General features: G+C 46.6%; 1 protein-coding gene across 3 annotated transcripts in view; it reads right to left on the bottom strand.

Moving 5' to 3' along the window:
- Positions 1–17,237, bottom strand: part of LOC308186280 (serine/threonine-protein kinase PAK 1-like) — a 40,408-nt gene that overhangs the window by 9,707 nt on the left and 13,464 nt on the right. For 2 of the 3 annotated variants that reach the window (XM_080608414.1, XM_080608415.1), the window contains exons 6-11: positions 10,847–11,055; positions 10,004–10,107; positions 9,032–9,125; positions 4,477–4,536; positions 2,811–2,909; positions 1,015–1,127 (exon numbers count right to left, since the gene is read on the bottom strand). In XM_080608414.1, coding sequence (XP_080464540.1) covers positions 1,015–1,127; positions 2,811–2,909; positions 4,477–4,536; positions 9,032–9,125; positions 10,004–10,107; positions 10,847–11,029 — 653 coding nt within the window. In that variant the 5' untranslated portion in view covers positions 11,030–11,055. Of the gene's footprint in view, positions 1–1,014; positions 1,128–2,810; positions 2,910–4,476; positions 4,537–9,031; positions 9,126–10,003; positions 10,108–10,846; positions 11,056–17,237 lie in introns of those variants that run through there. The other variant, XM_080608416.1, reaches the window with a different exon arrangement.

Raw genomic sequence — 17,237 nt, 5'->3', positions numbered from 1 at the left:
GGACATCAGAGGAAGATGTTAAGGCAACAGTTGATAGGCTTTTGATATCCATGCAGAGCAAGCGAGTGTCCAAATTCTCTCTCTCCGATTCCCAGAAGACATTCTGGGTCACATCCCTCCGTTCCATCTTCAGAAGATGAGCTGCCAAGATTAAAGTCTGAAGCTCACCCATCTAGGCACAGTTTTCCCTACAAAAAGCCAAACTTGTAGTTAATCAAGACTGCTTGTTTCTGACGAGGGCAGCAGGCTGGAAACCCTGCTGCAGCTCCACTGCAACTAGCTTGAGCATAAGGTGAATGATTCAGGCTTGCAGGGATTCAAGGAGTCATCCCACATGGATGTAACACATCTAAGCATATGTTCAGGTCCACAAAACCCAGCTCCAAGCAAGGAATAAGCCCGTTCTCTCTATCTCCCAAAGGACTATTCCATTCTGTGCCACCTCTCCTTTCCTCCCTTACACACACCCTCAAGAAAACAGCCTCGCTTAGTTATGTGTCACGCATCCTTCAGCCTTACCACTGCTATGCTACAACACAGAAAACCTCAGTGGACAGCCACAGGGACACGATTACCATCTGAACATTGAAGGGTTACTCCTCTGCAAGCAGAACGTTAGTATTGCTCAGGGAGGAGGAAAGAAGAGGAAGAGGAAAACAAATAACACAGTTCAAGGGATTCCCATTTCTCCTGTAGCATCCGGAAGGAAATGGCTTGTTGGGTGAAATTTGGCAGAGCGCCTTGGAAAATGGAGTCCTGACAGCATGCTGCTAATGCCATTGCTGTCAGCATCTCTAAAGAGAGCCTAAATACTCCATTAATACCAATTCAGACACTTGTTTCTCCTAGGATATAGATGGAGACCACTAAGCGACCCACACCCCAACCTTGCCACATCCATTAAGCAATGCAAGATCGTCCTAGATCTACATTGAGCTGAGATGGATCACTTAAGACAGTGGCAAGGAAGTGTTTTCCAGAGCCCCTCGGTGAACCCTTCAAATCACGACGTACCTGTCCAAGTAGTTGACGATGTTGGGGTTTTTGTTTTCCCTCATTACCAGGATTTCATTGATAATCACTTCTTTCTTGGGCTGCTGCTGCAAATTCATCTGTTTGGTTGCAACCTGCAGGGAAGGAAATGCAAGAAGTAGAGCATTACTACAAGAGTCCCCTAGAAACCTGCCAGCACCAACGTCAATCATTTTAATCCCCCATTGAAATAAAGGGGAAAGCCACTTATTCATCATCGGTTACTCAGCAATTTAGCAATTCCTGCAGCCAGTCCATTTCTACTCTGGCTGATGCCAAAAAGGACAAGGGGAATTACTGTTTTCATACTGGATCTTTACATCACTGCTGGACAGCCAACTCTACATTTTTTTTGCAAGAAAGAAGTGATACCTTTACTCTAGTATGGACTGGTACATCAAAGACTTCTTATTCCTTAAATGATTCTTATTAACTTTATTTTGAATCAGAAAGGAGAAAAAGGGATTTTATTCAAAGGATGAAGTGTGGATACAGACAGAAACAAGCCCCAACACAGCTGCAGCCTCCCTCATAGATGGGCTCCTGCTGTGGACACCAGCAGTTCATTATCTCCCACACCCAGGCTGGATCCACAAAACTCATCTTGAGTCAGGGGAGAGAGATGTGCCAGGCTGGTTCCCTGCTCTGAGGAGTGCTCCTCACTTCAGTATAAAGCTCTCCTTTCCTCTCAAACAGCCAAAAGGGACGAGTCTGTCCTTGTCCAGGATGGCTTGGCAAACAATCACATTTACTACTACATCATAACCTGTGAACACCTTCCAGAGAGCACCAGTTTTAATCCAATCTACTCCAATCCAATCTTATCCATGTAACAGTCATCTCCACTGCAACTAAATCATCAATCTAATGTCAACAAACTCGAATTTCCTCAGCCTTTCCTATCGCTTGGCCAACTCTCTTAAGATGTAAGGGTTGAAGAAAAGCAGAAGTCATTGAGAGATGTCATTGTGTGTGAGACTGTCTGCCCTGGACACCTGATCCCAACTGCTTTTGACCAGAAGCAGGATGCAGTTGCATAAACAAAGGTGCCACCTGAGACGTCCAGGATATTTGAGATAGTTATGCAGGGCTAGTGGAGAGGACACAGGATTTGTTAAAGACTGGTGTCCTTTGGGAACAGCAGCAGGAGGCCAGCTGAAGCATCACAAAGGGCATGAACACCCCAAATAAACCACACCTGTGGGAAACCCAAAAGATTTTGTGTCTCCTTCTCCCCATCCTCCTCCCCTAGAGTCTGCAAAAGGGAGGAGAAGCTGACACTTTCTCTTAACCTTTGCCAGTGCATTAGCCCTGATTCCCATCCTCAGGGGATGAAGCTCTTCTGGGTTGTAGGAGACTGAAATTGGACTAATGCTAAAAGCTGCTGAGCTGGCATGAGCTGAGTAGGGATTGAATTCTCACTCCAGTAACCCCACCAGCCAAAGGGATCTGATTTACTTGCCCTCAGCACCTGCTAATCAACAGTGCACTTACAACAAGTTTGCCAAAAAAAAAAGGGAAAAAAAAGATACAACTTCCCCAAAGGAGACATGTTACATCAAACAGATAGCTTGATACCAAACCTCAGGTCTTGGCTTCCTTCCTCCCTACGGGAAATGTTAAGTCTTAATAAAAGTTTATACAAAACTGCACAGACTGCCAGGAAAACCCATGTGAAAACCATTTCACGTATGGAATATTTTCCACTGATTGCCACACAATACTTCAAGAAACCAGTTGTTTTTTTCAAAGAACCTCCTTTCAAACAAGCCTCTTACCTGGAACGAGAGGCGGACTGTTTTCCACTGATCTCCCCAGAGTACAGGTAATATGAAGAGGGCTGTGATAGAGAAGCCCAGGACAAGAAAAGTCCCAATCTGGGGAGATACAAAGGACATTAATAAGCTTTGGCATTTCTGCATAGGGTGTGCAATCTAGTTGCCTAACAGGCTTCTTTAATCAGCTTGGACTCAATACATTCGGGATGCACAAGCTTGGCTGTGCCACTTCATAGACAAAGAGATCTAATGGGACTAAAACCAGACCCACAGTGCTATAAATTGGATTTTCTGCATGGCAAAACTGATTTTACAAGTTAAGTACCTAACCTGAGTCAGCCCTCAAGGCTCCCTCTCTAGTCACGGGAGAAAGAGAGGAATTTACAGAGGTGATCCATTTCCACTTGCTTTATGATAAGGGATGCCTCTCTCTGTCTGTTGATGCAGATGGAGCCTAGATGAACAACTATCGTTAAATTCTGTAGTTGGCTGAACTCAGAAACACCAAGTTAAACCCAAAAGAGACATCAGCACAGCTTCCTTATGCTGAGTTGCTTTGGAAGAGGCTTCAGCAACTGCAAACATTTCTGTAGTTCAGAAATAAGAATTTAATCTTTAACTAAAAAAAAGCGAAGGGGTAGCTCATTCTGTGCTGTGGCTTCTTGCCCAGGTTGGTACCAAGCAGTTATGATGGCAGGCTCTTCTTGGAACCTTATTTGCCTGCTGAGAACTAAACACGAGTAGAAATTGGACCAAGGCCCTAACCAGTCTTCAGGGAGATCCTACAGATCAGCATCCTAATAATCAGTCCCTAATCTCTTCCACATAGGGATGCAGCGTTGGTGTTTTCCACAAATTGCTCTACAGCTTTCTGGATCTTCTGGAAGCCCATTTTTGATAGTAAAATTGATCGTTTCCACTGTGTAAATGAAGAAACAGAGGATCGAGTATTTTGACATTCAACTATTCCACTCCACTGCAAGATTTGCAATCTTATTACGCTTTCCCCTAAGCTTCATGGCTCTTTTTTTAAAAGCCTCACCTGGCTTTCAAGAAGTTCTTAAGAAAGGTGGTTTCTAAAGCATCATTTTGCAGCAACAGCTCTCTGAGGAGTTGTTTCTATGCCTTCCAAACTCCACGTGGCTTTTCCAAAACCACCCCAAGACGAAAAGACACGGGGCACCAGAATGCCTTGGAAAAGCCAGGTTTCTGTTCTGCAGAGGAAGCGGCCACTGTTTTTAAAGCTGTTGGGTCCTGCTACAGGGACTTACGCTGTGCTCCTCATGGAAACTTTGCCTTTGTCTACATGCAACCACATGTAGACATGTTAAATGCAGACATCCTCACCTCAGTGAGTCACCACGGGCTCCTTTTAGAGCCAGTGGGGAAAAAAGGTACTTTAGGTGTGATTCATCTCATCTCAATTTAAGTGTCTATGACCAGCTGGATGATTTGCATCCTCAGAGGGTTCATTTCCCTCATCTGACTGCACAGGGAGCTTGGGGTGATTAGCTCACTTGGAGATATCATTAGTATGGATATTTAAAGCCTCCTAAGATTAACCTCCTCCCTCTCTCCTATGATCTAAGCTGTTTTGCACGCAGGGAAACACCACAGGCTGATGGTTTAAAGCATGGTTAGGGTTACCAGAAAACCCTCTCCCCACCTTGTGACTCCAGTGCAGGTACAGCTGCTGACCTTCTGCAAGCAAACACATCGCTAGGACCTGGGAAAGCAAGAAGAGATTATTTGCATCCTGGTACAAAATGACAAAATGAGGCATTTCTAGAATTATTTTTGTATAGGGAAGTCACTTTACTCTAGGCCTTTCTGCACAATGGCAAGGCAGGACAGGTGGATGGAGAGAAGCGGTTATTGCTACAGTAAATACATTCCTGAAATGGCCAAGCACTCACCAAAACTGCCTTGTAGGGTCAAAACCTCCTCATGGGTGACAGATAGTTGAGCATTTTGGGGTACACACTTTGTGACTGCACTCTGATAGATAGAATATGGCCTGGGCCAGCAGCCATGACATGAAAAATAGAGCAGCAACCTTACTTTTTTTCTATGTATTTGTTGTCACTAAAGGCACATCATCCATGGGGGACAGCTCAGGGAATAAAAGTCTCAAAAAAAACCAAAAACACAAAACAAACAAACAAACAAACAGAGCAGAGAGCAAAGGAAGGCACACAGTGACAGTAATTGCAAGAAATGCAAGAAATGCACGTCTCAGAACATGGAAAACTGCCTTGGAGATTCAAAACCTCTGGTTTGTATTAGGTTAATTTTTAATCCCCAGCTGTGGCCCTATGGCTGGTGTGTTCCTTTCCCTGCTGGCAGGTTGGAGCCCTTGGGGATCAGGGTCCCTTAAGGACAGCAAAAACCCCAGCCAGGGCAGGGGACAACCTGAGATGCCCTGAACACCAAGTAAAGGATGAGGAAAACCAGTCCGTGGCTCTTCTGGAGACTAGCTTCAGGTTGTCACAGACAACTGATGAACCTGGTGACAAGTTTCACCAGCCCAGGTGCCTTGTGATGAGTTTCACCAGCCCAGATGCCTTGCTGCTGTGCAAACCTGTGAGGGTTTAGAGAAAAAACATCTGTTAGCAGTCATCAGTGCTCCACTGAGATGATAATTTATAATCCAGGTCCTTGCAGACTGTAACACAGTGGGACTGTGTGAAAGCAGGACAAAGAGATTTAGGGCAATAATGTGCTGGGAAGGGGAGCTGTTCTCCTGAAACCCAACTATAAAGGAATGTAAGGTGTTTCTGACCCAGCTACAAATACCCTCTCCTTCCAGGATGATGCTGATTTGAGGCAAGATAAGCTCAGCAGAGAATACAGATCAGCCTTTAAGGGCTACTTGACATGTCAGCCTCCTTTAATTGAATCCTACACCTAGGACATGATGAGTAACCGCGGGAGCAGTTCACAGAGAACTGAATTACTGCTGAAGATCTTAAACCAGGCACATTTAAATAAGCCATTTTAGAAAAATGAAGGGAAAAGACACTTTCAAAATCTCCCCTTTTCGGCAAGCAATGTTACGAAGACTTGGTCCTTGCCTAAGGTGCATCCAAACACCTACTTCAGAGGCCGTGCTCAACTAGACTCTCCCCTGCTACTCCTGTGTAACTTTCTTACAAAAGATGCAGCATATTTGGGGATGCCATTGGAGGAAAAGCTCGTTTTTATGGATAGAGGTAACAGCTCATTACCAGCTTACAAGAAGTATAATCACCAATTTTCATCCCCGGATGGTGAAGGAGGAACTCTCGCAGTTGCTCCACTGGTCAGTGGAGGAGAACACGTCTTGATGGACCGGTGAGATGATGTGATGTGGACAAGATCTGTCCTCTGTGTGCTCTGGCTCCTCAAAAGCTGCCTCAGGACCTGTCTGATCTGCTCTTCCATGGAGAGCAGCTGCGTTTAGCAGTGTCTCACACAGTTCCACCTACAGCAAGACTTCTTCAGGCCAAAGGACAACCACCACCAGCAGGTCTGGCTCCTCCAAACTGCTCCTACACATACCCTGGGATTCACTGCAATGGGGGCTTGACAGCACAAGCCAGGTTTCTACATTCACTTTCTGGCAAAAAAAAATGCAGGCTTTCAGAGCTTCCATGATACCCCAGTCCCTCAGGGATGAAGGCTTGAGGTCACTCTTTGGACTTCACTACCAACGTACAATTTTGAGTCGTCTTCTTAGTGTATGAATGCAGAGGCCCCAGCACATCTGAACCCCTTTACATTATACAGTCACGAGTTACCTCCCCAAAACCCCTTGGAATGAATGTGTTTAACTGCAGAGAGGCAAATATCATCTTCTGTGTTTGAAAGACTGAACAAGAAAGTATTTTTCTTCTCCCCTGAGCCTGAACTGTCCTACAACAAGACCCCGCAGCTTAACCTTTTAGCTCTAATGGGGATGAGAAGATTGCCTTGGGAGTGATAACAATTAAATTCATTGAAACTGATTGTCTGAAGAAAATAACCCTGATGCGTGCAGGCGGAGAGAGCCTTTGCACAGACAGCAAGTGCTTTGTCGTGCAGCACTTTGTTCAGCCACTGGTGGCTGCTGGGCAGAAGAGTGTTTGCTTCAGTAGTTCACAATAAGGACGTGGAAGGAGGCCTCCAGGCCTCAGTTGGGTGGAGGAAGAGACTACGATGCTCACAAACAAAACCACGCCAAGCACTGCTTGCTGTAAAAACTCTGCTCCAGCAAGGGCATCAGCGTGCTCAGCTTTCTGACATGTTGGGCTGCTGATGTAAAACATCACAAGGAAGCATTGCCTGGGTGAAGATCTCTGGTCCTTCCTGCAACACGTGGAATCCTCCCTCCTCCACATCCCCATCCCATGTCCCTGCAGGTCAGGATGTCTGTCCCAGGTGATTGAAATTCGCTGATTCAGCCAAAAACTGTTGAGAAATAACAGGCAGGCAGCACAGCCAGCCTCTTAGGAAACAAGGCAAACGCAAGTTTTCACACGGAGCCAACATGGTCACAGCCCACCATGGTTCAAAAAGGGTCTCTACGTGCTCCTAAGACCTGGTGAAGAACAGACCATGGTTTAACCTAAGTCTAGCTATGATGCGTGATACCAACAGTCTTGTAGGGAAGTCACACATCACAGGAACCACCAGTGGCTCAATGCAGAAGGTATTTCTGCTGTGTTACGCCCCCTGAACGTCACTTGGGTAGGAGGGAGAAGTGCTCAGGGAAGTGCCAGCTGGCTGTGGTTGCTCAAGAGTGCTGAACCTCTGGAGATGAATGTTTTTGGTAGGATAGCAGTAGCCTGATGCACCCCAAGGTGGGAGGTCCCTGACTTGCTGTAGCCATGCCCTGCTTCTTTTGCCCCTGTGGAAAGCCACTGCACATTTTGAGATAGCAGGAGCACGAACAGCCTTGTGCCTCCCAGAACTTAACATCAGTGCATGCAGGAGTCTTGCCAAATTAGACATGATGGACATAGCGATGCAAGCAAGCAGGGCAAGTGCCCTTAGAAATACCCAGTGACTTTAGGTGGGTTACTTAACAGCTTCATGAAGATGAGGAGCAAACGGATCCTGACCGCACATGCATCTTTGGCAAAGCTCACAGTTGCCCAAAGTAACATTGCAACCTCCAAACTACCCACACTGATCCATTAACACCAGGAAAGCTAGGTAGACCTAGCTAAATAACAGAGATTAAGCTCTACAGCCACCAGCACACCTCAAAATCCTTGTAATTAAATATTGTTATTTGTCCTACTTAGAGAGAAGTTATTCCACAGCTTTTATAATGCTATTGATTGCTTGTAGCATGGCCAAGCAGCTGTCCTATTTCTCACTTTGTTATTTTATTGCTAGCACTGAAATAAAATCACTATTTATTTGTACTTCAGCAGGGACAAAGGACCTCGGAAACCTGTTGTGTTGGGCACTGCGTGAGCAAGGCTAAGAGAGGTTCCCTGCCACGGGCAATTTACAGGCTGGTTATATGATGAGACGTCAATGAACGGGTAGGAGCAGCAGGAACTGATGATAAAAGCCAGTTGCCTTGGTCACAGAGGTGAGTCAAAGCCACAAGCTCAACCTCAGCACCTGGCATCTCAAAATGAAAGCTGGAGCAGGAATGAGACGGAAAGTGGGGAAAATTTAATGCGATTTGGAAAAGTGAAGACGTCAGGAACATAAACCTCTTTGGGCATAAATTTAAGGAGTGTTTTGTGACCACATCTGCAGTCTCCAACTGGAGACAAACCCTCCAGCAAGGCAGAGAGAATCAAGGCAGCTTTAGTGATAATGTTTCCCTTCTTCTCATGAGCTTTACAGTTCAGGGTTAGAGGAATAACTCTACTTTGACAACACATCACCACTACAAGACTCAGATCTCCATACTTCCCTGCTGTCAAATAACAAAACTCAGCTTCCACATAACCAATACTGGCACAGCTTTGCTTGTGTTGATGGAGAAATGGGTCAAGTTCACCAAAGGGAAATCACTGAGGGAAATCACAGAACCTACATCTAGCTCAGAGACACCTGTGTTGAAAATGCTCATCCGCAGGTGGGAGAAAGTACCACAAATGCTCATTGTGTTCCCGGTCCTCCCCAGGTAGCTACTGTCAAGTGTCAGGGCAAGGCTGAACTTTGGTCTGACACATTAAACCATCCCTGTATTTATTTTCTAGACCCGTAACTCACTCCTTAACAGGAGCCTTACTTACCAACAGCAGCGCGATGTACATGAACAGGATTGCAGCCACTACCAGGAGAACAAGAGACCAGAGGAACCAGAAGCCCAGGTTCCCATAGTTATACCTAAAAAGCAATAAAACCTTATAATAGCACTTGTGGCACGTTAGCACAGGGGCTGCAGGGAAAATATATTTGAAGGAGAAAATGCCAGAAAGCTGGAGGAGCTACAGAGGAGTATCCCAAGGAGAGAGAGGGAAGCTTTCCTTTTTATCCAAAGGCTCAATAACATGAATAACACCTGAATAACATTATTACACATTATTATATATTATTATATATTACATATATCTTTTATATATAATATATATTATATAATATAATTATTATTATATATTTGTATCATATATATTATATTGTATTATATATATTATATATATAATATGTAATATTATATGTATATATTATATTATTATAACAATGAATAACATTATTACAACTCCCCTTCTCATGGTATTTGAGCTATCTGTATGGCATCTAATTTTAGGGGCCAGATTTACATAACTGTTACCTACACAGTGCAGAAGGAAAGGATTTGCATAAAACCACACTGGTTATTTCTCTGTCTCCAGACTGGGAGCATGCAATTCTCTTTGCTCCGAGATAGCTGCTGCAATACCTCTGATGCCAGCCACTACGCTTCTTCAGAGGGAACAGGAAAAAAGAAAAGAAGACTAAGGGAAGGAAAGAGCCATTTAGTCCCTTTCATTCACTATTTTTGCAACAGCGGTTGTTATCTTTCTCACAAATCCACACTTAAACCTGTACACCGTAGCCAAGCAAAGGGCAGAGCCTCAGCACCTCTGGAGACCCTGGGAGTTCATTTTGGGTGCCAGAACCAAGATGTGAAGGGACCAAAGCTTTGGCTCGTGACTGAAGTGCCCGGCCTACCTGGGGTGTCTCATTAAAACCCGAGTGGGAAAGGAGGAAAACGTGGCACTTACCAGTCAAAGTTGTTGTAGTCATTTTTCGCTTCACCCCACATGTACAGGAAGACAAGAGAAAAGCAGAAAGCTCCAACGAGCAATGGGAAAAACACGCATTCCCGCTAGAGAGGGAGAAGAAGGACAATCGGTCAGAGCCTCGTTCACTCCGAAACAAGCAGAGCAAACAGCAGTCACTGCTTGCTTCTAGGCTGTCCGTGAAACACGTGGCTTGATGCTGGACCTTCTGAAGCCGACCTTCTCCTACGAGGAGAGGCTGCGAGAGCTGGGGCTGCTGGGCCTGGAGCAGAGGAGGCTCCGGGGGCTGCCAGCCATGGCCACCAGCACTGCCGGGAGGTGCCGAGAGGCCGGAGCCAGGCTCTGCTCAGGGGTGCCCGGGGCCAGGCCCAGAGGCCCCGGGCCCAGCCTGGAGCCCAGGAGGTGCCCTCTGCCCCTCAGGAAGCACTGCTGGGCTGGGCGGGTGCCGGAGCCCTGGCACAGGCTGCCCAGAGAGGGGCTGGGGGCTCCTCCTTGGGGATCTCCAGCAGCCGCCTGGACGTGGGGCTGGGCCCCCTGCTCGGGGTGGCCCTGCTGGAGCAGGGCTGGCACCACAGGGACCCGCAGCTGCCCGACACCACCAGCCACACGGGGACACTCTCTCCATGGTGGCACAGACAAACTGAGCCTGCCAGAGAAGCACAGCAAGCCCTCCGGCCCCTGGAGCTGCCATCTAGGACACCAAGAGACCGCGCTGGGCTCTAAGGGAGGTCAGGCCTTTGACCCACAGCATCAACTGCTTCTCAGCTTGGACTGACTTTTCCCAGTGCAGAAATGAATGTCTTTGCTGATTCTGAGCTAATTTACCGTCTTGCAGCAGCATTTCCCAGGCTCGGTCCTTCTGCGTTGGTACCGCTTCCACCGGCAGCTGTAGAAACCCGCCAGGCAGGAGATGAAGGGCTGGTGCTCGTACCTCTGCAGCAACTGCCGACGTACCACCTTCAGCTTCCCAAACTTGATCCTCTTGAGGCTGGTGGAACTGGCCTCCATCTGAAGAGCTTTATCTCATCTTCCTCCTGAAATGAGGTCACAAGATTGATGTGAGTCTCCTTGCCTTCGGGGTAAGCTTTTTGTGTCAGAAGGAGAGGAATTGTTCCCAAGAGGATGCAGAGACCAGCAGGAAAGGTGGCTGAGGACACCCCACCTAACTTTATACCCCTGAGAGAGATGTCTGGAGGAAAAGTACGGTCATTGTGAGTCCCCTGAGTGGTCAGTGGTTATAACTTTGGTGCTCTGCATCACCTCTGAGGGAACCTCTGCCTCCCTTTGACTCTACAGGGAGCTCTGGGAAAGGAAATCATTAACTTTTGCCCTCCATGCAGATTCCCAAATAATGTCAGAGGAACCTGAGATGAACTTAGCCATGGGAATTAGCTCAATATCGCTGTGACCTCTCTGCAACCCCTTACCAGTTTAAGTAGTTCAGGTAGGAAAGGGACCAAAACTCTCCCAGGACACAGCCCTCTTATCCCAGAAAAACTGCAGCACTGCAGAGACCGATCCCTGATGGAAAAACTATTTCCTGACTCAATGAGCTCTACTGGCAGCGTGTTGGAAGGCCAGAAAGAACAGCTGTAAAGATGCACACATGGGAGATCTGTTCATAATCGGGACTTTAAACAAAGACTCCGGTGGTAAGTTGCAGCCGATGTTAGCAGTGAAGCAAACAGCACAGGGGTTGTGCCAGCAAAGAGCAATTTGCCCAGCAGGGCACTATCGAGACCACAAGGAAACATTAAGGAAAAATAGTCCTGTGTTGGCAGACAAACAAGCACCACTATCCATCGCTTCTTTGGAGAACAGAGATATCCTGAGATGCTCGCCGAGTGCCATAGTGCCCCTGAGTCCATACCAGTCATGTTCAGATGCAGGCATATCTGCTGCAAAGTCCCAGCTCAGGAGTCCAATCCCCTTAATTTATCTGATGCTATAACAGTAAGAGCGAAAATGAACAGATTGCTGCACTACACACGTGGGTAAAATGTACATGTAAATAGTTTGCAAACAACTCCAAGTCCTGTGTTTCTTTGCAGAAATGAATGGATAACAGCTTGCAAATTGACACTACATAAAAACAACCCCAAAAATCCAGCCCTATGATCAGTTTGCAGAAGGCACAAATAAAACAAGATGTAAGTTAAAACTGAAATGATGCTCTCCTGATGTATTTCCTGCTATATGTTCCCAGCCTAACAGCAGCTGGGTTGCAAAGGAGAGGGGATGGAAATGAAGCACAAGAGTTGTCAGATCAGGCTGCTCCTAACCAAGAAGTGCCCGCGTGTGCCATGCCCTGAATGCCTTCCTGAGACAGAGGTGTTTGCCCATCCACGACACTCAGTTCACCAGCAATAGCTCCGGAGGCAGCAGGAGGTCACCCCCTGGTAAAAAATTGATGCTGCTCTCACATGGCGACATGGTGAGCCTGCTCTTGAGTAACACAGCACAGGGGGTTTGTGGGCTCTGTGCCACCGGTGAGTGGTGTAGATGACATTTGATCCTGCTGTCCAAGTCACCTGGACTAAAATATGCCTGGCATAAGCCCAGCGATTGCCAAATTGCCCCAGCTGTGTCTTCGGAATACGTTTGAACCTTCAGAGCTCTTACCAGAAGGTTTACATGTGCCATGCGGGTGCAGTATTTGTTACCTTCTAGTAGGATCCCTAGACCATGATTTTCTCCATCAGTGAAGCACAGCATCATTTTTTTCCCCAGCCCTTGATTTAATGCTTCATCCTTTCCCTCCAGCAATAGCAATAAAGACACTGGTTCAAAACCAGCAGCTTTGCTGTCAGAGGGCCATGAAATTTGCTATTGCATTCTTAATGAAGACACGAGGCTCACACATCGATATTTATCTATCAGCGTATGGGATTTGACAGGAAAACAGATGGCAGAGACCTCAGCACATTGTCCTCTCCATCTGGCTGGCGGGATGTTAAATCTGGATGTTAGTCGAGATGTTAGACTAGCTCTCTCATAAAAAGGGCAGGTGATGAAGATACCACCAGCTCCCAGGACAGGCTAATCCTGTCTGAATTTGCTCTACCATTAACAGTTTTTTTTCAATGCCTAGCCTCCTGTGTAACAGTTTAAGCCCACCACTTCACGACCTGATCTTGATGGATCTAGAGAGGAGAGTAAATGTTTCCTCTGTTACGTATTTCACAACTGTTTGGATGACTGCCGTCTCGCTGGAGCTTTTGGAACGGGTAAGCACAACATCTCACATAATGGGAAACATTCACGTAGCAGCCTTTAAGAGAGCTTCAGTCTTAACCACAGCCAAACAGACCAAGAAATCCTCTTGGGCATCCACTTCCTGGCAGCATGAGGTCAGTTTGGGATGTCCACGTGCAGACCTCAGAGCCCTCGGTGCTCAAAGGGTTCATCTTGTCTCACGGCTGCACCCTGGGACCCCGGATAATGTCCTCAGGGGACAGTGGCACCCACTGCTTGTCATCCTTTTGGGAAGTGACACTTAGGAAGCTGAAGTTTCAGAATCTCAGTTTGCAAATTCTGCACCGAGGAACATCTGCAACCCAGGAAACATCTTCAGAGCTGTTTATAAGAAGGAGCCCATCATCCTCAATCATCCTCTACCATTCTTCCTCTCCAACATGGGCTGACTACGGGATGAGAGCTCCTGGGGCTGAAATCCTACCCTGCCCAAAAGAGAAACAGCAATGCACAGAAGACCTTGCAGTGACCTGCCAGCCCCATCCAGAAGTACAAGAGGCTGCCGGAGGTTAGAGACCAGGGATGCCAATAAAGCCATTATATCACAGCTGGTGGGAGCAGAAAGCTTTCAGCCAAAGCTGAACGTGCCCTGCCAAGCCCCAGATCATGGCTTGCCCCACAGCTGCTCCTGCTCCCACTGGGCATGCGGGGCTCACACTGGAAAAGCAAATGGGAGACTTGGAGCCCCACGGCTGCAAGGGACTGCTGGGTCCACTGGGGAGCAAAGCACAGGAGATGCTTGAGATATTGAATAAAGAAGGCATTCATGTGTAAATTCAAAGGAAAGGGTTGATAGGGATAAGGAAAACCAGGCCTTTCACACAAGGGCAGGCAGAAATGTCCCTCTCAGCTCCCAATGGGTTCAAATCCTCAGCCTCCCCGCCCTTCTCTTTCTCCGTGTCCTCAGATAATGTTTAATTTAATGCAAGCTTCCTCACACCTCTGCCCCCCTTCGCTTTCTCCATGACCCTCCATCCCACAACCTCATCCTTGCTCCCAAATTTCCAGCTTGGTGTTACAGCTGCCCTGGGGCGTTCAGAAGCCACAGAAACATCTCTCCCAAGGTGTTGTGGTTTAACCCGGCTGGCAGCTAAACACCACACAGCCGTTCGCTCACCCTCCCCCCTCCCTCTCTGGGATGGGGGAGAGAAACGGGAAAGTGAAGCCGGTGAGTTGAGATAAAGACAGTTTATTAAGACAGGAATATAATAATAACAATAATAATAATAATAGTGATAATGATAATAGTATTAATAATAATAATGTGTACGAAACAAGTGATGCACAATGGGATTGCTCACCACCCGCTGACCGATGCCCAGCCTATCCCCGAGCAGCCGGCCCCCCACCCCGGCCAGCCACCCCTATATATTGTTTAGCATGACGTCAGATGGTATGGAATACCCCTTTGGCCAGTTTGGGTCAGCTGTCCTGGGTCTGTCCCCTCCCAGCTCCTGCTGCACCCCCAGCCTGCTCGCTGGCAGGACAGAGCGAGAAGCCGAAAAGTCCTTGGCCTGGTGTAAACACTGCTCTGCAACAATTAAAACATCAGCATGTTATCAGCGCTCTTCTCATCCTAATCCAAAACATAGCACCCTACCAGCTACTATGAGGAAAAATTAACTCTGTCCTAACTGGAACCAGGACAGATATCCACCCCTTATTCCATACCATTTATGTCATGCTCAGGTTACACTCTTTCCAATACATTCTAATTAATCACCATTTTCATCTATGATATATAGCAATCATGGTAGTGACGACATACAGTATTATATAATAATTAACATACTACAATTCAACTCATGGGCTATTCTCACCCAGTATCAAATCCCCTTGAGGTACACACCGGACCTCCCCATTCTTTTGCATTACCCACCAAGTGCATCCAGGTCCCTGAGCAAAAGCAATTCCACGAATGGGTTTGCCTTTTCCTGAGGCAGGAGTAGCCCAGACTGTTTTACCCAGCATGTTTCTTACGTGCACTACAGGAACTTTATCCCCTTCTACAGTGTGTAACAGGTTTGATTGGGCAGGTTCAGCTCGGTTGGCAGATCCCCTGGTATTGACTAACCAGGTGGCCTTTGCCAAATGTGTATCCCAATTTTTGAATGTCCCAGCACCCATTGCTTTCAGTGTAGTCTTCAACAGTCCATTGTATCGTTCAACTTTTCCAGAGGCTGGTGCATGATAGGGGATGTGATACACCCACTCAATACCATGTTCTTTGGCCCAAGTGTCTATAAGGTTGTTTCGGAAATGAGTCCCGTTGTCTGACTCAATTCTCTCTGGGATGCCATGTCGCCATAGGACTTGCTTTTCAAGGCCCAGGATAGCTGGTGTAAACACTGCTCTGCAACAATTAAAACATCAGCATGTTATCAGCGCTCTTCTCATCCTAATCCAAAACATAGCACCCTACCAGCTACTATGAGGAAAAATTAACTCTGTCCTAACTGGAACCAGGACAACTGCAAAGCCCATCAAGGAGGAACCTCAAAGGTATCAGAAGGGAATCGGTTGGCAGATCGAGCAGCTCGACAAATTGCTCAGAAGGTGTGGAATGTGATGGCTCTGGTACCACTCAAGGTAGGCCCCACTCATCTTAATCTTCCCAAGGAACCAAGATATTCACCAGAGGATGAGAAATTAGCAAATCTCCTAAAGGCCCGAAAGAACTCTGATGGACGGTATGTAACCGCTACGGGCCAGGTAGTAATACCCCCCTTGGTGATGTGAGAAATACTTCAGACAAGACATAATGAGTGTCACTGGGGTGCAGAGGCAATGGTAACATTTTTAAAACGTAGCATTACCTCTACACATATGTTAACAGTGGCAAAATCAGTAACGTCAAAGTGTGAGATTTGTTTGAAAAATAATCCAGTAGCAAGAAAACATGCTGAAATGGGAAGAGTGAGAGTAGGGATAGAACCAGGAGATTACTGGCAAGTTGATTTTGTAGAGTTACCTAGGACTAGGGGATATAGGTATTTGTTAGTAGGGGTTGACACCTTTTCCGGATGGCCAGAAGCCCTTCCCTGTCGCACCAATCAAGCTGAAGAGACAGTAAAATGGTTCTTGCGGGAAATCATTCCGAGGTTTGGGGTACCGTTAGGAATATCCTCGGATAGGGGACCGCACTTTGTTGCATCTGTGGTTAAAGACGTAAGTCGGCTATTAGGAATTTCTTGGCATTTACATACTGCATGGAGACCCCAATCTAGTGGACAGGTAGAAAGGATGAACCAAACTCTAAAGGGACAGATCAGTAAAATCTGCCAGGAAGCCAAAATACAATGGCCACAAGCTTTGCCTATAGCCTTACTGAGAATACGGATAAAGCCAAGGAGTGGAATGGCAGTAAGCCCATACGAGATTATGTGTGGAAAGCCTTACGAATCCCCAGAACCAAATCCTAATATGCACATAACAGGGAACCAGGATGTTTATAATTATGTATTGTCTCTTGGCAAAACTTTAGCTCAACTTCGAAGTGTTTTGGTGTGGAACCGACCGTTGTCACTGGAAAACCCTGTCCACGACATTCAGCCAGGCGACCGAATGTACATCAAAAACTGGAATGAAGAACCCCTGAGAGAACGGTGGGCCGGACCTTATCAAGTATTATTGACTACTTTTACAGCTGTAAAGGTAGATGGGGTGGATGCTTGGATTCATTACACTCGGGTGAAAAAGGTTCCTGAACTGTGGTCAGTGCAAGCAATCGGAGATACAAAACTACAGATGAAGCGCGTATAACCATACAATGTCGGGGTTCTTAACAACGGTAATGACAACAGTAATTGTTTTGTGTAAATACCTTGTAATTGGGCTCCTAGAAATACCAGAAAAATATAAGAAAGAGGAAATATTCAAAGGAGAAAATGTTACTTTGGAATGTGGAATGCACGACGATAAACCAATAACAATTAGCTCTCTACAGCTGGTCTGGGGGAAA

This window comes from Anser brachyrhynchus, assembly GCF_964034855.1.
Source record: "Anser brachyrhynchus genome assembly, contig: SCAFFOLD_149, whole genome shotgun sequence".
In the NCBI taxonomy this organism is placed as follows: Eukaryota; Metazoa; Chordata; class Aves; order Anseriformes; family Anatidae; genus Anser; species Anser brachyrhynchus.
This window is presented reverse-complemented; position numbering and strand designations above follow the sequence as displayed.